General features: G+C 31.6%; 1 protein-coding gene across 5 annotated transcripts in view; it reads right to left on the bottom strand.

Annotated features, from left to right (window-relative positions):
* Positions 1-23,114, bottom strand: part of TRAPPC10 (trafficking protein particle complex 10) — a 106,725-nt gene that overhangs the window by 40,995 nt on the left and 42,616 nt on the right. For all 5 annotated transcript variants that reach the window (XM_031959287.1, XM_031959283.1, XM_031959284.1 and 2 more), the window contains 7 exons: positions 21,051-21,246; positions 14,035-14,146; positions 12,712-12,959; positions 8,886-9,032; positions 6,548-6,662; positions 4,108-4,184; positions 2,901-2,992 (listed from right to left, as the gene is read on the bottom strand). In XM_031959287.1, coding sequence (XP_031815147.1) covers positions 2,901-2,992; positions 4,108-4,184; positions 6,548-6,662; positions 8,886-9,032; positions 12,712-12,959; positions 14,035-14,146; positions 21,051-21,246 — 987 coding nt within the window. The remainder of the gene's footprint in view (positions 1-2,900; positions 2,993-4,107; positions 4,185-6,547; positions 6,663-8,885; positions 9,033-12,711; positions 12,960-14,034; positions 14,147-21,050; positions 21,247-23,114) is intronic.

The raw sequence follows: 23,114 nt of genomic DNA, 5'->3' as shown, positions 1-23,114 counted from the left end.
TTTTTAGGTTTAAACTAAAACAGCTTTAAGAGCTAAATACGGCACTAAAACATTTGGGACATTGTATTGAAAATATTTATAGCAGCACTTTTATAGCTACAAAGAATTGAAAACAAAGTAAATGTCACTCTATTAGAGAATGACAAATAATTCATGGTTCGTGAATGTAATGCCATTATTAATTGCTAGAAGAAATAATGAACATAATGAATAATGAGAACCAAGTACTGATTCAGGTGAATTGATATACAGTAAAAAAGAATCAGAAATACAATATAATCAATGTTTACAGTAACAAAATAGCTATAACAAGAAAAACAAACCAAACAAAACCAAACTCAATTCTGCTAAATTGTAATGAGGCTAAGTTTAGCTTCAAAGAAGAGGTATCAGAAGATATTTCCCTTACTTCTTTGTAGATATAGGGAACTTTGAGTGAATGAGTTAAACTTGTAATCATATAATTGGTTCCAGTCCAGGGGAAAAAAAAAATGCAGTGCAAATTTCAGAGAATTCATTATTCACATAAACTAAAATCTACCTGTATTGGACATCTTATAAAGATAGTTCTTAATATGATGATTAGTTTTGTTCTATTGATGGTTTTTATTCTCTTCTATTTATTACTATGAGGAATTGCACTCTTTGAAGGGATGATAGGTAGGGAATTATGATGTTTTTAAAAGATCGATAAAAATTTATTTTTTAAAAAGGAAAAATGTTAGATTTACTCTTGTATTTCATACATACACAAATTACCCAAACAAGCATTTTAAAGGAAATCAAGAAACTGTTATTACTGTATGATCAGCTTTTCTGAAAAAAGTAAAATTTTTGAGAAGTCTGTAAGTCTTTCACATTTTAATTTTTCTTTCTTTCTTTTTTTTTTTGTGCTCTTAATTTTTCAATTTAAAATATATTTTCCAACATACTTTTTATCACTTTCCCCTGTGGGCACTGAATCACCAAGTATTAAAATATACTCTGACTTGTTTTGGAGAATATTATTAATAATAATGTTTTATAGAGCATTTGATACTTCATCATCTGAGATAGGTTGTTATGTTTGTGTGGGTCATTTTTGATTCTGTCCAACAATTATGCTGCAAAGCAAATTTACTAAGCATCGCATGAAATGATGTTTCTTACTGGATACATTATAAATCCCCCTCTACAAACTCCTCTGGTTTCCTCATGAAGGAGAAACTATGAAGCATCTTTACATTTAGTTGCAATTTCCTTGCCTTCTAGTCACCATAAAAATCTTAACAGTGACATATTTCATTTCTATTGAATAAATTCAATACAATGATCATTGGACAAATTTTTTTTTTTTTTTTTTTTTTTTTTTTACTTTTCAAGTATTCATTGATATATAAATGTTTACAGACTATTTAGAAACGATGAAACTCTTAGCACCCAACACTTTCTTTTTAGCCATTCTATCATGGTTACCACTAGAGATAGGATGGAATTGCATAAGACTGAGAGCCATTTGCATTTCTTTTACTTGTTTCTGGTGCTGCCAAGAAAAATAATTTATCAGCTAAGGTCATTAGTTTCTTTGTACTAAGCTGGACCATAAACACCAAACTGAATCTGTCTCAGGGCCACAGTTGAAACTTTCCTAGCTTAGCTAGACCTGTGAATTAATCTTGTTTGGTAGAACCTTTGAGAACCCAAAATTATGTTTACCCCCACAAGGTCAGAGGAAGGAAAGGGGTTAAATTAAATACAAATAAGTAACCTCTCTTTTTTTAGCACAGGTGGAAGACTGTGGTGTGAAGTATTACATATATTTCAGAAATGGATGACATTTTGCTGAATACGGTTTTGATCTTTTTTAGTCTTTTGTTAAAAGAACTGGATCACTGGGTATAGAAGGGAGAGAGAAATATTCATATCTGGAAATGAAGGTGATATAAAACCAAAGATTATCAATTAAAAAAGGTAAATATTAAAAAATAGGCCAAAACAAACAGCTATTTGCAAGATAACTGGAAGAGTCAATTCATTTTCTAATCTCTTTGCCTGCTTTGCATATATATTACTTTCCTTTTATTTCCTCTTTACTGATAGTTCAAGATAATATCACACTCTGAAAGAAAAGGGATAATACTAGCCTCATTCTGCTTAAGAATCAAAAATATTTACTCCTCAAAGCTGAAATGATATAATTACTCTTATAGAAATATGTCTTCCAGTCTTGACATACTTTCCTCTAAGCATTAGAGGAACCAGAATTGTGAATGACTGGATTACTTATTTACATCTTTTTTTTTTTTTTTTTTTTTTTTTTTTTTTTTACTATTTTAAAAAAATTTAAGCACCTCAAAGACAAGTTAATGTTGCTTAAAGTTAAGGCCTAACCAAAGATTTACACAAACCATCCTATTCCTGTTTTGTGGTGAAAATTGTAGTGAAGCAAAAAAAACCCCCAAAAAACAAACAAAAAAAACAAAACACCTTATGGTTTATTACAGTAATCTCCCTTTTTCAAAGAATATTAAGTAGATAAGTTAATAAAAACAGCTTTAGAAAAATAAAGCATTCCCCCCCCCCAAATTACCCTATTTTCCCCTACTAAGTTTTATGTTAAGTTTTGGTTTCTTTGCATCTTAAGTCTGGAATCTTTCCACACACCCAGACCCTATGGTTTTCTTAACTTGAAAGCCAATCATCTATTTAAACAATATATCAATTTCACTTTTCACACAGTACTTTGGATTACCAAAGTGTGAGACTCCATTTTTTTTTTTTTTACTGGATTTCTTTTATTCCTAGTGTGGTGTTAAGAAATTCTAAATTGTGAACAAATTTATAAATCTATTTGCACAACATTAAGTATGACTGTACATGCCCTAATATTGTCAAAAATAAAAAGGATAAAAATGAATTACATATAAAACTCTGCCAAATCTTTTCCAACAAGCTTAGCTGATCGAATTCTTCCAATACTTGTATACATTTCAATGGTAGCATGAGACAGATCCTGTGTAAAAGGAAAAAAAAACCCACAATTATTTACTTGAATTTTTTTTGGTCCTTTTACATTTATATAGCATTATATAACTCACAATTTATGTGCACATACTGAATCAATTGCACTTCATCTTATAAACTGTAACATATATATATATATATATATATATATATATTTTTTTTTTTTTTAAAAAAGATTTCTACATATGTATTCCTTTAAGTTGTGTAATTAGATTTGTGTAATCAGATTATGAGTGATTTTTTTATAATTGCCACTGCTCAATAGGAATGTGAAAGAAAAAAATTAGTTAAAAAAAATTTACACAACTGGTTATTTGCCAAAGAAACAAACCTAAAAAATTATTTCAGTGGTTTTCTTGCTATTTGATGCATATGAATTTACTCATAATTTAATCAAACTTTTTCTTAATTTAAGAGAAATTTTCAAAACAGTAAAAAAAAAAAAGCATAGCAATATGGATTATTCCTACGAAATATTATGGGAAAATTAGCTATGCTAAAAAGTTGGTCTATATGCCTACTCAGTCTCTTTTTTAAAAAGGTAACATCACTGCAAGAAATGCCAGCAAAAAGATCAGTATTTTTCAGTAGTTTATAATAAAAACAAAACAAAACAAAACAAACAAACAAAAACCCAGTACCTATTCACATTGTTACCAATCTATGAAATGGGCAAATATATTTTTGAAGTTAAAAATGTTGGGGCAGCTAGGTGGCACAGTGGATACAGCCCTAAAGTCAGGAGGACCCAAGTTCAAATCTGACCTCAGACATTTAACCCTTCCTAGGTGACCCTAGGCAAGTCACTTAACTCCAATTGCCTGGGGGTGAGGGGGAACGTTGAAATTAAAAATGTTTAGAGTTCTGTTTCTGGGGAAAGCATGGCATCCTGGATACTTATGAAAGCCATATGAATAATTCATGGGTTTTTTCCCCCCACAACTCTTTATGGCACTAAAAAAACCAACAACGTCAACATGAAGCAGCAATGTGGTCAGTCTGTCATCAACAATTCAAATAGCATGTGACATACCTCCTCAGATATATTAGTGCTCTGAAAGATTCTTTCTTTCAATAACAGATTTAGACACATATAATACTTACTAAGTAATGCTTCTCAAAAGCTTCTACTGATGACAAGGCCTCCTTGAGTTTCTTATATGGACTTTGGGCAGTTTTGGCTTAAACAAAAAGAAACAACTACTTACTCATCTTCAATAATATTTATGTCCATCTGCATCTATGTTTACCCTCAAACCAGCCAATGAGGAAATCAAACTTAAAATCCTTCAGGTTCTGGATAGTCTTAAAAGTAGGAGTTAAATTAAGGCATCAACTTTGGCCAGATAACATAGTGATATTATAGCAATTCCAATGAATATTTTAGTAGCATTGAAAACTGAATTACATTATTGAAATTTACTTCCAATTAAAATACTAAATGTAAAAATCTAAGTCATTCATATGATCCGATTTCAGATGCTTAGCAGCATTATAATAATTCTAGAATTTTATTTTATTTTTTAAATGTTGTATTTTAATCTTGATTTAATTAATCATAAGAAATGGAGCATTTCCATAGATAAAAGGAAGATTTTATATGAAACTGCACATCTCCATTTTATACTTTTTTAAGCACATAAGGTCATATTCTTTTCTTTTTCTTTTTAACCTCAATTTCCTTAACTTTATTTTTTTTTTTAAATAATAGCCTTTTATTTTCAAAATATATGCAAAGATAGTGTTCAACATTCACTCATTCACTCTTGCAAAACCTCATGTTCCAAATTTTTCTCCCCTCCCTTCCCTCCTCCCCTGTTAATCCAACATATGCGAAACATCTATTTCCCCATTTTATCATGCTGTGTACAAGAAACATCACATTAAAAAAAAGAAGAGTAAGAAAACAAAAAGCAAGAAAATGACAAAAACAAAAAGGTGAAAATGCTATGTTATAATTCACATTCAGTTCCCACAGTCCTTTTCCTGGATGCAAATGGCTCTCTCCATCACAAGTCTATTGGAATTGGCCCCATTTAGTTCAATTTAGAAGAGTCACATCCATCAGAACTGATCATCATATAATCTTATTGTTACTGTGTACAATGTCCTCTTGGTTCTATTGACTTCACTTAGCATCAATTCATATAAGTCTCTCCAGGCCTTTCTGAAATCATCCTGCTGAATTCTTACAGAAAAATAAAATTCTATAACATTCATAAATCATAACTTATTCAGCCATTCCTCATTGATGGGCATCCATCTAGTTTCCAGTTCCTTGCCACTACAAGAAGGGTTAACACAAACATTTTGCACGTGTAGGTCCTCTTCCCTTTTTTTATGATATCTTTGGGATATAGGGCCTAGTAGAAACACTGCTGGATCAAAGGATATGCACAGTTTGACAGCTCTTTGGGAATAATAACTAATATTTTAAAAATAACTAAAGTAAAAGTAAAGTAAAAATAATTAAGTATACATGATAATCACAAACACATGCTTTTCCAATCAGGACAAAATTTTATTCTGTCATCAGATAATGTGTAAAAGATACTTAATGGTTAGGCATTTTTGACGATTATGAACAAATCTGCTGATTATCAACTCAAAGTATAAAACTAAGTATTTTGACTGTTATTCTAAACAGTACCTATATAGACCCTATTAAAATAGTAGCTTTTCCTTTCTGAAGGAGATGAGGTGGCTTTGAGTAAGTAAAGGTGGGAAGTAATTACAGGAGAGAATGAAGGAAATATGGAAATGTGATGATCTGTGGATTCATCACCATATAGAAGAGTATGCAGAAATTCTCTGGACCAAATGCAAATCTGGAACTCATTTGTATTAAGGAGTCTCAGAGAATTGCCATGGGCATTGAGAAGATAACAAACTAGCCCATAGTTACGAAGATATGTTATAGGTAGGACTTAATCCGTATAGTCTTCCTGTCTTGAAAGCTGGCCCTCTATTCCAGAATGGCAAGATCTACTAAATTATAATTAAGGTAAATATGATTATTAAGTTACTTTTTGAGAATTAAGTAGCATATGAAAGTTAATTCTAGCTCACTGGAAACTTTTATTATATTGTGAAAAGAAGATGTTAAACAATATACTACTAGATGCTAAAAAACTTCTCCAAGACAACACTCTCCAAAAAAACTAATGCACCTAATCCTTGGAATATAACATAATCACATGAATTGGCCAGTGATGCATTAGGGAAATTTACCTATAATTCAGAAAAAAAAGAGCAATAACATTAAAATATTTTAAGTTTATATAAGGGGTATTAAAGATTCACACCAGTTGATCTGGTTCCAGAACAATTAAATCAATCACTGTAGTTTTCATAATATTGTTAATGCTAATGGTAATGGTAATTTTTAAACATAGGTAGTAAGGTGAAAAGAAAAAATTTTTTTGCTCAAAAGATACTTTCAGCAATTAGATTTAACACATCAGATTTTATCTACAAACTGGCTTAAAATTTGTTTTTTATTAGTTTTCAATATATTCTTCTAAGGAGATATTTCCAAAAGTACCTGTTTCTGGCCGTTCAGCTCCTAAACCTGCCAAAAGATCAACTGTCCTATTAAGATCTTCTGAATTGGGACCATTCTCTGACACAAGTCCACAGAGATATCCCAAAGATTTTAGCTGTTGAAGAAAAAACACATAGTAAATTTGTATTTCAAGATATTAAAAGTACAGAGCTTAGTAATTTTAATATAATAACCTATGCAATTAGTTACATTTTATAAATTCTGCATATACAGTCTTGCAAGGAAGGCTAATGAAAGAAATGGAAGGGATAAATACTAGAAATTCTGAAGTCACCAAACATCATCCTCTTAGACAACTGAAAAGTACAAAAGATAACTCGGATTATCATTAAGACCAGGCAACCAGGTAGAAAGCCATAATTATTTTTTTTTTGTACCTTTCTGCAAGGCTGTCTTACATTTTTGTAAACAACCGCTGTAGTAATGATACCATTCTTTAAAAGATGTAGTTTCACACATGGCACCTGTTGCCACTTATATCAGATATATCTATATAGTTCTTTAAACACCTCACCTACTCCTCCTACTCAAACCCTATTTCCCCCCTTACTCCTTTCTAACTGGCTAGAAAAATGCTGCTCTTTTCATGCTGCTCCTCATAAAATTTTCCCCAAGCTGAAGTTTTGGGAAGGCTAACTATTATTCATTAAGATAAGGCCCATCATAGTTAACTTATTAAAAATCTTGACCTTTATAAAGACTTAGTAACTAATATTCTTGACATTAGTTTCTCCTTGATTTCATCTATGCTATATACTACAACCAGACTAATCTTTCTAAAAACACCATATTCATCCCTTGACATTTGCAGTTTTGGTTATTCATGTGGCCATTGACAATTAAATGGGAATTTTTGGAGATTATCAGTATACTATGGAAAAATCACAGACAATAAACATGTGTAAAGAAAACTAAAACATTTAGTAGGTCACAAATACTATATATTATTAATCTACTTTATAATTAACTACCATTAAGTATACATACATAGATAAATTTATTATAAATAAATTCTGTGAAAAGTTTCAATGCACCAAAGTACTAAGGGTTCCATAGGAATAACTCCTCTGAGTCTTTACTATCCAGATTTAGTCACACCTTTTTAGTCACCTTTAGTCACATCAAAAGTCACCTTTGTATCTTTTACTTTTTGAATAAGGAAATCCATGAAGCATTTGCTGCAATTATACTAGTAGCTGAGAAGACTGTATAGTATGAGAAACACTAATCTTTCTCAAATAGAAAATGCAACTTTTTTTTTATGGGTCTAGTGTGTTTTACTTGTTTTGTAGTTTAAAAACATTATAAAAATTATTAAAAAATAAAGAATTGGGGTAGGGCCCAGAGTTATTCATGGTTTTTCATATTTGCAGGGTCCTATATCCCTAATCCTCATGAATGTTGAAGCACAATTGTATGTATTACATCATTTTCCTAATTTAAAAGCTTCAATACCTTCCCTCTTGCAAACTTCTTAGTGTGACATTTTAAGATCTTTTATAATCTGGTCCCAGTCAACCTGCCCAAGTTTTACTTCATAACATAGCCTTAAAAGAACTTTCCAGACATTACATCTCTTCATGCCTACCTGTCTTCATTCTGTGTTTCTCCTTACTCCTAGCCACAAAATGTTTTCCATCAGCAAACCCACCTTTCTGTCAAAGTTCTGCTCAAAGTTCACGTCCTTCATCAATTTCCGTATCTTTCAAGCTCACTTCTCTAGAATGTCTCTATAACTTTTCATGTATATGTTCATGTCATTCCCAACTAGATCAAAGGCTTCTTTGAAGGCAAAAAGTACATACTATTCTTTTTAAAAATATCTCCAGAAGTTTGTGGGTAGTATTTATATACATACTCAAATATAAAAAAGCACCTGTCATTTCATCTGCTTAACCCTATTTTGGACATAAATCCTAGAGAATTGCTAGAAATAAATTTACTTGCCCTAAGTCACATCTAGTTAAGTGTCAGAGAAACAATCTGAATGTATGCCTTGAATGTATGCCTTCCTGGTTCTAAGCCAATCACATTACCCACAATGCAAAGCTCTTCCTAATATATATATATATATATATATATATATATATATATATATATATATATATATATATATAGAATGTATTTAGAAAAGTATCCATTGAATGAACAGATGGTAAATAACTTTTATATGTGTTGTATAACACTATAATTAAATAATCAGAATCAGTTATTGTCATTTCAAATGAATAATATCATTAGTAGTTTGCCTATTATTCTTTATATACTGGCAGAATCCGGAGAAAATACAAAACATTATGCATTATATCTTGACTACCTTTTCTGTGGCATAGCTCCACAAGCCAACAGTGTGTGAAATATTGGAATCAATTTGTGCACGATCACAACAACCTTCTATCCTCTGTAACACCTCTAAACAGCTTAAAAAGACCCAGCAGTCCAAAGCTCCAGGAGGAACAGAAACCTGAAAAAGCATATAAGTTCATTATAATTAAAAAGTATTAACATTTAAGAAACAATTATGGAAATAATCAGTCATATATGGTTCTCTGACTGTGTTATATTGTGCTAAGCATCACTAATAAGGCTAAAACAGGATGGCTGCTCTTCTGGAGCTCATAATCTGATAGAGTGGCAACATTCAAATAACTATATATATGAAAGATATGTATGATGGGATTTGATCTTAGTCTTGTAGGAGATGGGGCAGAAATCTGCCTCTCCCCACCCCACCCCCAGAAAGAAAACAATTCAATATAGACTACCCATGTATAATCATATTAAACATATTTCCATATTAGTCAGTATGCTATTTTTCATTCTCTTTTCTTATTTGAGTCTTCTTGTGCAAAATGACTAATATGGAAATGTTTTATATGATTATACATGTATGACTTCTGACTGCTTACCATCTCCAGGAGGGGGAAGAGGAGAAAGTTAGAACAGAATTTAGAACTCAAAATTTAAATTAAAAGTATGTGTGTGTGTGTGTGTGTGTGTGTGTGTGTGTGTGTGTGATGAGACTGGGAGATGGACTGTCATATGCAAAAAGGCAGATGTCTCTGGATCCTAAAGAATACGAGGGAATAAAGTGCAGGAAGACTGAAAAGAGAAAATGTCAGAGAACTTTATATTTGATCCTAGAGGTAATGAAGGAAACTGCGGATTTCAGAAAGTAGGGAGATGAAGTGGTCAAGAGCTGTGCTTTAGGAAAAAATAACTCTGGCAGCTTCAAGTGGAAGATGGATTTGGAATGAGGACAAACAACTAGGACTAGACTGAAATAATCCAGACATGAGGTGATGAATAACTCTGTGGTGCTTATGAATGAAGATTCTACTTCATGATGGCCAATACACACTTATAGTTGTGAGGTGGTAGCTTAAGAGAAACTAGGATTGGATATGTAAAGTTGAGAATCATCTGTACCAGAAATAATTAAACTTGCTAAGGAAAACAGTAACTTTATTATCAGTAAATGTTTTATTTGTATTCCTATTTAATATATCTATATACCCAGGGTCACATAAAAATTTCTTGGGTGAAAAAGGGTTGCAAGTAGAAAGTTTAAGAAGCACAACTATAAGCATAATTTAAAGAAACATGGGAAAATTTACTTACAGTAATGCAGAGAGTAAATCAGATCTATTTATCTATAAACACAATTTCTTTTAAGGAATTACTATTAGAATACTGCTTTTAAGGAAAAACTAAAGTCTAAAGCTGTATGTACTATGTCAATTACTCTTCTATAATGTTTTATGTTTAACAGGGTTTTTTTGGAACCTATAGACTATGAAGTATCTAAATGTTAGTTCTGTAGGTCTGTATGACATACTATTAGCTAGCTAATATTACAAACAATTATATACAAAAAAGATATATACCGGATAAAATGGAGATAATCTCAGAGGAAAAGTACAAAGATTAAGGAGGACAGAAGAGGTTTCTCACAGATGAGAATTTAGCTGAGACCTGAAGGGCACTCTACTGGGTGCAATTATTATTATGACTGCTACAATACTGATGAAGTTACAAATCAGGATTTCCTCAAAAAAAAAAAAAAAAAAAAAAAAAAGAGAGACTAAAAAATAAATATCAAGAGGCATAAATTAAATAAATTTAAGGATTATAATTATTTACATACTGACATAAGCTACAGATTTTAGTAAAAATTAATCTTTACCAGAAAAGCAAAATTATCCAACTGAAAAAAGGAAAAGAAAAAGAGAAATGCTGTAATTGCACATGTATAACCTATATCTGATTGCTAACCATCTCAGGTAGGGGGGAGAGGGAAAGATAAAATAATGAACTCAAAATTAAAAAAAAACACATTGGAATCTGGTTTCATATGCAATTTCTTTCATGGATTAAAAAAAATATGACTCATGAAGGTATTTTTTCATGAATAATGCTCCACAATTCAATGTAGAAAGAAGTATAATGTAGTGGGGGAAAAGCACTAGAGGTTCTGGGTTCAAATCTATCTGGCTCTATCATATATCTGGAGCAAGTCACTTAAGTGCTCTGGACTTGGGTCTCCATGATGATCAAGGTCCCTTCCAGTCCTAAATCTCTAATGCTATATATTTTTTTTTAATGAAAGAAGACAGGATTAAGAACAAAATGAAGAGTTTTATTACATAATTCTTAAGTCACATGACTAACCTCATTCAGTTACATTAAATAAACATTTATTCAGGCTCTCTATACAATGCTCACAAACCAAAGAATCAACATCACAATAAAAGAGAGATTCTATCTCTAGAAATGTTTTTGTCATAGATGATACCTATTGAATAACAATTGCTAGTGAGAAACTTTCTACTGAAATGAAGATTTCTTTACAGTTGATAGATATTAATGGTTTTTAAAAAATGCCTCGAGATACAAACTCATAACACACATGACTGAAGTAAATAATATCTATAGAACCATTGTATTTTTTTTTTAATTTTACTGATGCCATTTGTTTTTACATCTCACACATTTCAAATAGTTTGTTTATCCAGTAAACCTTCTACTGTAACAAAAGTTAAAAAAAGAAAATTTACTTCATAAAAACAATGGATACAGTGATTAAGTCTGGTTACATTTATAACATTTCAACATACACTGTTACCCACTTCTTCAAAATAAGGGAGTTACATTTTCTCATCTCTTCTCTAGAAGGGGAAGGAGAGAAGTGTCAAGTTGAGTTGTTCTAATTCTATACTGTTTGATTTTACTTTATTACTTTTTTCCTCTCTGTTCTCAGTCACTGTGCATATTAATTTCTTGATTCTAGTTACCTTACTGTCAATTAGAGTAATTTAGAAAAGTGAATAAAAATAACAGAATGATTATAAGTTTATAATGATTACATTTCAGGATAGGAAAGTAACTTAAAAAGATAATGGCAACAGAACCAAAAACAAAGGCAGAATCTCTCCCAAATTAAAAGTGGAAGTGACAATTGGTCCAATTATACCATTCATAGAGTTAAGAGCTTTCTGTTTGAAGAGAAAGAGGGGCCTATGTAACAGGGGACAAGAATAACAGGGAATAGCAGTTTCGAAAATAAAGAACATTTTTGTGTATAGCCAAGATGGGGTGGAAGAATAGATCATAGGAAATAAATAAGTAAAATGACTAAAGAATTAATAGATTATGAAATATGGAACAGAATCAAGAATGAAATATTAACTATTAACATGTTATCTTAACTTTTTGAGTGTCATGAACCTCTTTGGGGTACAATGAAATCAATGGATCCCTTCTTAGAATAATGTTTTTAAATACATAAAGAAAAATACAAGGATTACAAAGGAAACCAATTCTATTGGAACAGTTATCAAATAACAAAAAACAAGAAAAAAAGTTCACAGGCCCATGTAAAGAACCCCTGATATAAAGAAATCCACTGAAAAGTATGGCTTTAAGGTATATAAATTAAATTACTTCAAATTTTGCAGAAAGATCACTTGAAAACATAACCATGCCAATAGAACAAAAAAAAAAGGGGGGGGGGGGAATTGATGCCTATGGAACAATATGTTATCAGGAAGTACAAGCAGCTTAAAACCTTGAATGTCAGAATACAGAAATGTTTATTATTCATCAAGAAATTATTATAATAAAAAATAAGATATTAAACTTACTTCTAGTAGTTTGAGCTCCTGCACACAATTGTGTAGAAGTTCTAAAGCTCGCTGAGATACCTCCCATGGTCTTTGCAAAAAGATGAGCAATGTGCATTGTCGAGAAAAAAGGTAACTTCGAAGATCTAATAGCGTAGCTTCTTGACTCTGTATCAGCTCCCGTTTTTCCATATCTATTGGCTTTCGGAGAATCAATCCATTCCAACTCTTCACTGACTGGCAGAAAAAAGTCAGCCAGTTTGCACCATCTAAATAAACATAAGGAACCAACTATGGGTTAGTCTGTCTTACAGAGACAGCAAAGACAGCAGAGTAGTAGAAAGTAAAATGGCAACTGTCCCCTACAACTACTCTAACAACAAAGAGTAGCAAAACTATTGGGAGCAAGAAATCTGAGAAAAGACTACAAGTCATTTTTCTAAATCAGATCAACATAAGAAAAGAAACAGATCTATAAGTACTGGAAACAGTCTAGCCAGGAAAATGAGGGTCAGGGCCTTCTAATCAGGGAACTCAACTGGGGCCTTTAGTTATGTATGAGGGCAAGATTCAGCAGGGACAGGGCTGATACTGTGCAGAGAACAAGAATAACTGCTAAATGGGAGCTTTGGTTTTTTGATCCCATAAGTATACTGCAGACCCAGTGTGGACTTGGGAGGATTATGCCTAGGAGCAAAAACTTGCAGATACACAGTAGGTAGACAGAACAATCACTAGTTGTGTGCCTCTGATACTTGGGCAGATGCTGGGAATCAGCTTCCAGAGTATTCTGAGGTTTACAGTGCAGTAATCAGGACATAAAGTTCAGACTTGAGGGAACATGAAGTGTCATCACTTAAGACCTACAGAAAGTCTTCCAATTAGTTCAAAAAAGCTGAGGCCAGCTAAGTAGAGTTCCTATCAGAGCCAAGTCTATCATTGTGTTGCCCAGACACCAACAGATCTTGCAAAGCTCAAACCAAGAAGGTAGTAATCAGACTTCAGTCTAGAATAAACTGCTTTTGGGGCACTAAACTGTTGCAGGACCCTGGCTTGAGTCACCACTGATATGATAAATACAAACTGTGATCAAACAAGGTCAAGCCAGATATTCTCTCTATAAGGACAGAACCTGGTATAAATATAATCACAATTCAAGAAACTGAAAGAATCATTTAAACAATCTCTATCTTGTTTTACAAATACGACACAGACTTTTACTCATAGCTATGACTCTATGATTTATAATAAAAGAAAACGAAAATTAACCTGCCAAATGTACTTGCATAATTGTTGCATTTTTTTATCCTTGGTTTTGCCAGTTAATCGTTATTTACTACTTACCACCTGCACCGAAGTTGACAACATATTGAGAGAATAGGGCATCCAATTCATCATACTGTACCAAGGCATCTTCAAATTGCTGTAGCATCTCAAAGACAAAGGCAAGTTCTTCCTATTTTGAACGGTAAAAAGAAAAAAAAGTCCAACATACACTCAGAGCTATTTTTATGTATTAACATAAAATTACTTTTGACAAAAACAATCACTCAGAGAAAAATTGTCTGTCTATGGCAAAGATCTTTACTATCCAGGTATCACCACAAACTTATGGCCACTAGGAAGAATAAATATTTCCCATATGATAAATGAAAGATCACATAATAGTCTTTCTAATGATCCCTTCACACCCCACAACCCATGTGGAAGCTTCTGGTTCGCTGACCATTCTATTCCACTGTCAAGCAACAAAGTCTAAAGTCAGAAGAGAAATGGCTAAATTAAGATAATTTTTTTATGTGAAATGTTTTCAAAGTTTTAAGAGGAACTATATTATACCAATCAAACTACTAAGGACTAATTTTGTAGAGCTAAAAAAAAAAAAAAAAAAAAAGAATTATTCTCAAGGACAAAAGGTCAAGCATATCAAAGGATATATGAAAAAAGGTAAGAAGAAAGAGGATCTGGCAATACCAGATCTCAAACTCTACTACTAAGTAACAGCCATCGAACTATCTGATACTTGTTTAAAAACAGAAGTATGAACACAGAAAAGTATGGAAATTTGTTAAATGAAGAAAATAATATACATAAAAGACAAAAACAATAAAAATGGAATGAACAACCATATATACAGATACACAAAAGAAGACAAATGAATTGTGCAAAATTACAAAAATAACATGACCCCAAAGAAAAGATATAAGAAATTATCTAGTATAATTCCTTTCTGGAGATAAGAGGTATGGAATACTGCATACATTTATTTTTAGTTTATTTCAATGTATTAATCAGTTTTATTGGTGCTTTTTCTCTTCCTGCTTTTCTTTAAAAAAATATTTTTTGTTGTTGTTGCAGAAGATAGTTCTCTGGAAGAGAGGATGAAGGATAATGGGAGGCATTTTGCATATGGAACAAATTTTTTTTTTTGGTAAATAAAAAGCTTTAATTAAAAAAAGAAACAAATGCTAAATTCTCTTCTGTCTTGTATACACTATATATGTTCAGTCCTGAGTCTCAGAAAAGAACTGAGATCAGGATTTGGTATATAATTCAGAAGCAATATTCCAGATATGGAAGCCTGTGGAATGCTTATGTGTTTCTTTGTTTTTTCTGTATTTCCAAAGAGTACATCTTTTGCTTGATTCATCCTCCATTACAAACAAACAAACAAACAAAATTACTGAAAAAATAGGGGTTAGCAGCCTCTGTGTTTTTCTCCATTTGATTATAGTTTTTTTTTTTTCCTTAATTATAGCTTTTTATTTATATGCATAGGTAATTTTATAGCATTGACAATTGCCAAACCTTTTATTCCAATTTTTCCCTTCCTTTCCCCCCTCCCCTCCCCACAGATGGCAGGTTGACCAATACATGTTAAATATGTTACAAGTATAAATCAAATACAATATAAGTATATATGTCCAAACAGTTATTTTGCTGTACAAAAAGAATTGGAATTTGAAATAGTGTACTATTAGCCTGTGAAGGAAATCAAAAATGCAGGCAACAAAAATAGAGGGATTGGGAATTCTATGTAATGGTTCATAGTTAACTCCCAGAGTTCTTTTGCTGGGTGTGAGCTGGTTCAGTTCATTACTGCTCTATTGGAACTGATTTGGTTCATCTCATTGTTGAAGAGGGCCACGTCCATCAGAATTGATCATCATAGAGTATTGTTGTTGAAGTATATAATGATCTCCTGGACCTGCTCATTTCACTCAGCATCAGTTCATGTAAGTCTCTCCAGGCCTTACTGAAATCATTCTGCTGGTCATTTCTTACAGAAAAATAATATTCCATAATATTCATATACCACAATTTATTCAGCCATTCTCCAGTTGGTGGGCATCCACTCAGTTACCAGTTTCTGGCCACTACAAAGAGACCTGCCACAAACATTCTTGCATATACAGGTCCCTTTCCCTTCTTTATGATCTCTTTGGGATATAAACCCAGTAGTAACACTGCTGGATCAAAGGGTATGCATAGTTTGATAATTTTTTGAGCATAATTCCAAATTGCTCTCCAGAATGGCTAGATGTATTCACAATTCCACCAACAATGTACTAGTGTCTCTGTTTTCCCATATTCCCTCCAACATTCTGCATTATCTTTCCCTGTCATTCTAGCCAATCTGACAGGTATACAGTGGGGTATCTCAAGAGTTGTCTTAATTTGTATTTCTCTGATTAATAATGACTTGGAGCATCTTTTCATATGGCTAGAAATAGTTTCAATTTCTTCATCTGAGAATTGTCTGTTCATATCCTTTGACCATTTATCAATTGAAGAATGGCTTGATTTCTTATAAATTAGAGTCAATTCTCTATATATTTTGGAAATGAGGCCTTTATCAGAACCTTTGACTGTAAAAATGTTTTCCCAGTTTATTGCTTCCCTTCTAATCTTGTCTGCAATAGTTTTGTTTGTACAAAAACTTTTCAAACTGATATAATCAAAATTTTCTATTTTGTGATCAATAATGATCTCTAGTTCTTCTTTGGTCATAAATTCTTTCCTCTTCTACAGGTCTGAGAGGTAAACTATCCTGTGTTCCTCCAATTTATTAATAATTTCATTCTTTATGCCTAGGTCGTGAACCCATTTTGACCTTATCTTGGTGTACGGTGTAAGTGTGGGTCAATGCCTAGTTTCTGCCACACTAATTTCCAATTTTCCCAGCAATTTTTGTCAAACTGTGAGTTTTTATCCCAAAAACTGGGGTCTTTGGGCAACAAAATATTTCAATAAAATGTATTTTATTTTATTTTTTTAAAAGAGGAAAACCAGATGTAGACCAGACTAGATTAAAGAAGAATGGATAGTAAACTCGATAGCATAGAGAAGTAAACAAGCTGCAGGGACAGGAAAAAACATGGGAAAAAAAAATGAGCCAGTAATACATGTGCATTGTTTACATGTTCTCCATTTCATTCTTAAGTCTAGGCAATCAAAAAAACAATAAATTGAGTCCTGATTTGTCGCATTTGCTAACTTCCAAAGGTTTGTTTTAATATCTGAAAATCTGAGTGAGTTCTAGTAAGATAATTTGGGGGCTAGCATCCCTCTAAAGCATGCCCCCACCCACCCAAAATCCTCTGAATAGATTTAGAAAATGCATTAGATCAAATTCTGATGCAGAAATCCCAAGAAAAAGTCAAAAAAAAAAATTTTTTTTTTTTTAAGTTTATGTCAACATAGGGAGACAGAGAGCTCTGTACATTCTGTGGGCAGTATCTGACAAGAAGCACACAATGTAAATTCCAGTACAGATGGATCCTGCACACTATGGCAAGTTCCAGACCTTTACCAAGTCATATTGACTTTATGTAAAATTAACTTGGCGAAAGAGGTTCAAAATGTTGCTCTAGAAACAAATTCCCTGAAAATTAGAATGAACCAAAATGATAACATGAAACAAGAAAAATAAGGCAATGGCAACACATTGAAAAAGACAAGAAAAACAAAAATATAAGAAAATGTAATATTATTTTATAGCAAAAATAACTGACTAAAAACAGAATGAGAAAAAAATTTAAAAATCACTCGATTTAAAAGCCACAACCAAAAGAATCTATAAATCATATTTCAATAACCTTAAAAAAAAGCTCCCTGATTTCTTAGAACCAAAGCATCTTACATACCATATACTATAAGAAATTTTAAATGGATATCAGATTTAAATCAATCAGTCAAAACACTGTGGATTAGGCACTATTTGCTGAGAACATAAAGAGAAAGCCAAAAATGGTTCCTGTGCCAAATAGAAGAAAACAGACTTGTGTGTATGTGCCAAGTTGTTGTTTTTCAGTCTTGTCTGACTATGGTACCATTTGGAATTTTCTTGGCAAAGATATTGGAATGGTTTTGCTAATTCCTTCTTTACCTAATTATTTTCAGATAAGGAAACTGAGGCAAATAGTATTAAATCACTTGCCCAGGGTCACATGGCTAGTTTCTGTAGCCAGATTTGAATGCAGGAAGAGAAGTCTACTTGATTCCAGGCTGGGCACTCTAACCACTGTGTCACCTGTTGTTCAAGCATATAGACACATAGAAGATACATACATATAGTTTGAAGTAACCATAAAGAGTTTTATATTTTTCAAATATTAAAAAAAAAAATCACATCATAAGAATATGAAGAAAATGTTAGTATTTTTAACAATCCTGACAAGAATTCTTAATCAAGAAAAGATAGGTAAAAAAAAGATAAAATAAGTACGTAAGATTTCATGAAATTGAAGAATTTTTTGCAATGGGGGAAAAAACCATAAACAATTCAGGTAGGATAATGGAATTTTTTACAATAAAAACTATCTATGATAAAGGTTGCATATGGGATATATAGGTATTAAACATTCATATTTAAGACAAAGACATTCTCCAAAAGATAAGTCATCAGTTATTAGAAGAATGGCAAAGCATTAATGGTCTTTTGAAAGACTGTGTAAATACAAATAATACTATGTTTATCTCCAATCAAATGATGGAAAACGGTATGTGTCAGAAAAAGACAGGCACATTGAAATAATATTGTTAGAAATGTAAAGTGATCCAACTATTTCAGAAATTAATTTGTAATTATGCTTTAAAATGACAAAAATGATCCAGAGATTTCACTGCTAGGAACATCCTCCAAGGAAATCAATGACACATTTCAGGTGTGATAAGTGTTCATAGGGGCATTTTTTATGTAAATAAAGTAGGCACTCATCACTGAGGAATGGTTAAACAAATGGGGATACTATGACATGAGAAATGATAAATATAAAGAATTAAGATAAAGAGAAAGGCATTAGAAATAATGGAGGGGGAAAATGAAGTAAGCAAAACTAAAAAACAATACACATAAGACTTAACAACATAAACAGAAAAAAAAAATAATATAAGTGACAGGTAATTTTCAATCGTGGCCCCTGAAAAAAGAAAACAAAATGTGACATAATCATGTTATCTGAATATTAGGAGTGTGTAATAATTTTTAATTTTTTAAAAAATCCAGAGTTTTGTAGTAATTTTTCTTATAATTGATGTCCGATAGGGCATAGTTACCATGAGATCAATAAATAATATCTTTAAAATCTAAATTCAATCCTGATTTTGTTTGACTATTTAAAAATTTTTTAATCCTGGATACTCAGTAAGGGAACTGAGGGAGAGGCAGAGAATGAAGAATAATATGAAAACAAAAGGCATCAATTAATCTAAAAATGTGAATTCACTAGCAAACTTAATTCACCTTAAAAGATTAAGAAGAAACTCAACCTAAATGAGCTTCGATACACTGGGGCAATAAGATTTAAGAGTTGTAAGGGACCTCTATCTCAAGTCACCTAATCCAACTTTCATTTTATAAAAGATAAACACTGAGGTAAGCTCAAGAGAGTTTATGTGACTTATTCTTGTGCCTGTGAGAGGTTACAAAGAAAATAAATGTTAGAATTGGAATTTAAATCTAGGTCATCTGTTTCAAATCTTATGCAGGCTCTTTCCAAAATACCACATTGCTACCTACTATTAAGATATTCTAATTCTTTTAAAATGTGTCATATCAATTATGGTGCCACTAAAATGTGAACAGAGGATTAAGAAATTAGAGTTTCTAATCAGATAGTCTAAAATTAATCAAAATCATCCATTTCCAATATGTTGCTATCATGTGACTAATGGAAGTGGAGCAAGTTCATGCAAAGTAATTCCAACTAGTAAATTTGTCTTTTTAATCAAGAAATTATGGTGAGAACATAAACAATTTTTCTCTTCACAAGTGAAAGCAAAAAGCTTATCATTCTTTTAAAATGAGCGTAAATTTCTTCTAGATCTAAACTGTAGAACCCATAGAGCAGGACCTAGCCTTTCAAATTGCAATCTAGCACATATTAACTTCCTATCCCCATTATTAAATCAGTTTATGTAATCAAATCATTTTGCTTAGAGGAAAAGGACAACTGAAGTTAGCAAAAATACAATGAACTATGTGTCACTCCTTTCCAGGATTCACATGATTTAAACCTAAAACAATTATGTTAACACTAAATCTAATGAGTACTAATGGTAGAAAAAAATAATAGCCATAATAGTGAATGATAATCATAGCAAGCATTTATATAGCACTTGCATTTGAATCACAAGAGAGCTATATATGATTAATTATTGGAAATGGAAAGTTGGTTTTATTTTAGGCTCATTTTGATAGGAAACTATAATTTCTTAATCCACTGTCTACATTTTAGTGATACCATGGTTAATGAGACATATTTTTAAAAATTCAATTGTATTTTATTTTCCCAATCACATGTAAATATAGTTTTTAACATTCATTTTTGTAACATTTTGAGTTCTAAATTTTTTTCTTCCTTTTTCCCTTGCCTCCTCCTCCAAGACATGAAGCAGTATGATATTAAATTATACAAGTATGATCATCTTAAACATATTTCTGTTTAGACATTTTAAAAGAATTAGAATGTCTTAATAGTGGGTAGCTGTGTAGTACTTTGAAAAGAGTAGGCAGAAGAGTTGAAGTCAGATGACTTAGATTTCCATAGTGTATTTAATTACTAAAAGGCCCCTGAGAATCAAATAAGACACACCAAAACACCAATATAACTGATTTCATAGTTGTTTCATAGTAATACTAGGATGTAAGCAGTGGAGCAAAAAAGGAACTAAGGATACAGCTACCTAAAAAACTGTCTCTGATCTTGTTTTACAAAGATAAGAAATAAGTAGGTCTACTATTCTTGCTACTCTTAGTACTAATCTCTGGTTTTAAAAAGGAAAAAAACTAATACAAGTAATACTTTTCAGGGGAATCAAACAACAACAAAAAGTTCATTCAGTGTCTGATCAAGTACCTGAACCATGAAATATTCACAAAAGCTCCATCCTGGTTCAGTTCTCTTCTCTCTCAAAGTTCTCATATCATCTTCAAACTTGCCTAAGTTTTTGGTAAAAGACATAAGAAGCAAAGTCCTGAGTTTGGTCAGGAAGGCATTCCAGGATTCCTGAGTACGAGAAGAATCCTTCAAAGGGTCACAGAGAACCACACACCTACAAAGATGAGAAGAGATCATTTTAGATAAAGAATAACAAAGTTTAAAAATCGTTACCCCCTTAAAGTCAGTAGAATTTACCACAATTTCTGTGGTATTTGAATGTTATGAAATATTATTGTTCTGTAAGAAATGAGCAGTAAAATGAATATAGAGAGCCTTGGAGAGACTTACATGAGCTGATGGCAAGTGAAATGAGCAGAATCAGGAGATCATTATACACTTCAACAACAATACTATATGAGGTTCAATTCTGATGGAAGTGCCTATCTTCGACAATGAGAGGATCCAAATCAGTTCCAACTGATTAGTGATGAACAGAACTAGCTATACCCAGCGAAAGAACACTGGGAAATGAGTGTGGACCACAACAAAACATTTACACTCTTTCTGTTACATTTGCTTGCATATTTGTTTTTCTTCCCAGGTTATTTTTACCTTCTTTCTAAATCCATTTTCTTGTGTAGCAAGACAACTTTATAAATATGTATACGTATATTGTATTTAACATATACATTAACATATTAACAAGTATGGAAGTACCTGCCATCTAGGGGAGAGGGTGGAGGAAAGGAGGGGAAAAGTGGGAACAGAAGTTTTTGCAAGGGTCAATCCTGAAAAATTACCCATGCATATGTTTTGTCAATAAAAAGCTATAATAAAAAAAAAATAAAAAGAACTTACCACAATTTCTAGACAATTTAATTTTTTACTGTTATACATAAGACAACAAATTTTGATATTTAATGCTGAACTTACAATTTTAAATAAAAGTTAGAATTTTCTTAAATTAACATATATATGTAATTTACATATAATATATAATTTAATTAATATTAAATATTAATATTCAACACAAAACTAATTAGATAAAAATTAAATAAATAAATGATTAAAGATAAATTGAAGTGATAAATAAATATTAAATTAAATTAATATAAATCCATAAGCAATAACACAAAAAGGATAAAAAAAAGTCCAAGATGTGTCTATGCAACTACTTCCAAATCACTGGTGACAAACCCAATGAGCCCAATGGAAGGGTTGAAATGGATACTAACTTGAAAAACCTTAAACTAACATTATATTAAAAGAAATTATTTTTTGAAACAATTCTAAGATTAAAAATAGTATATATTTTTTAAAAGTTAATTTTAGAAATTTTTGGTTCTTTCTCCTTTTCCTTGATTTCTACTAGCAATGGTACTGATGAGAAAGAATATGCACAATTTATAACTCTGTGAGCATAGTTCCAAATTGTTTTTCAAAACAATTCGACTAGTTTACAATTCCACTAATAGTGGATTAGTGTCCTCATTCTTTCACATCCTAGCCAACATTTGTCATTTTCCTTCTATCAGCCTATCTGATAGGTATGAACTGGTACCTCAATTTGCATTTTTTAAATTATTAGTGACTTAGAGTATTTTTTAAAAATAGGTCTAGAGAGTTTTGATTTCTTCTCCTAAAAGCTACTTATTTTGTAATGTAATTTAAAATCTGGTACTGTTAGATTCCTTTGATTCATACTTTTTCTCCCATAGATTTCCTTGATATTCTTGACTTTTTTTTCTTCCAAAAGAAATTTATTTTTTCTAGTTCTATAAATGGAGGATTCTGTGGCACTGAAATGAGTAAATTAAGAATTGTCATTTTTATTATACTGGCTTGGCCTACCCATAAACAATTAATATTTCTCCAATTGTTTAAATATCTTTAATTATGTGAATAAATATTTTACAACTGTGTTCATATAGTTCCCGACTTTATCTTAGCAGGTATGCTCCCAAATATTTCATATTATCTGCAGTTATTTTAAATGGATTTTCTCTTCATATTTTTTCCTGTTGGACTTTACTGGTAATA

This window comes from Sarcophilus harrisii, chromosome 3 (assembly GCF_902635505.1).
Source record: "Sarcophilus harrisii chromosome 3, mSarHar1.11, whole genome shotgun sequence".
Taxonomy (NCBI): Eukaryota; Metazoa; Chordata; class Mammalia; order Dasyuromorphia; family Dasyuridae; genus Sarcophilus; species Sarcophilus harrisii.
This window is presented reverse-complemented; position numbering and strand designations above follow the sequence as displayed.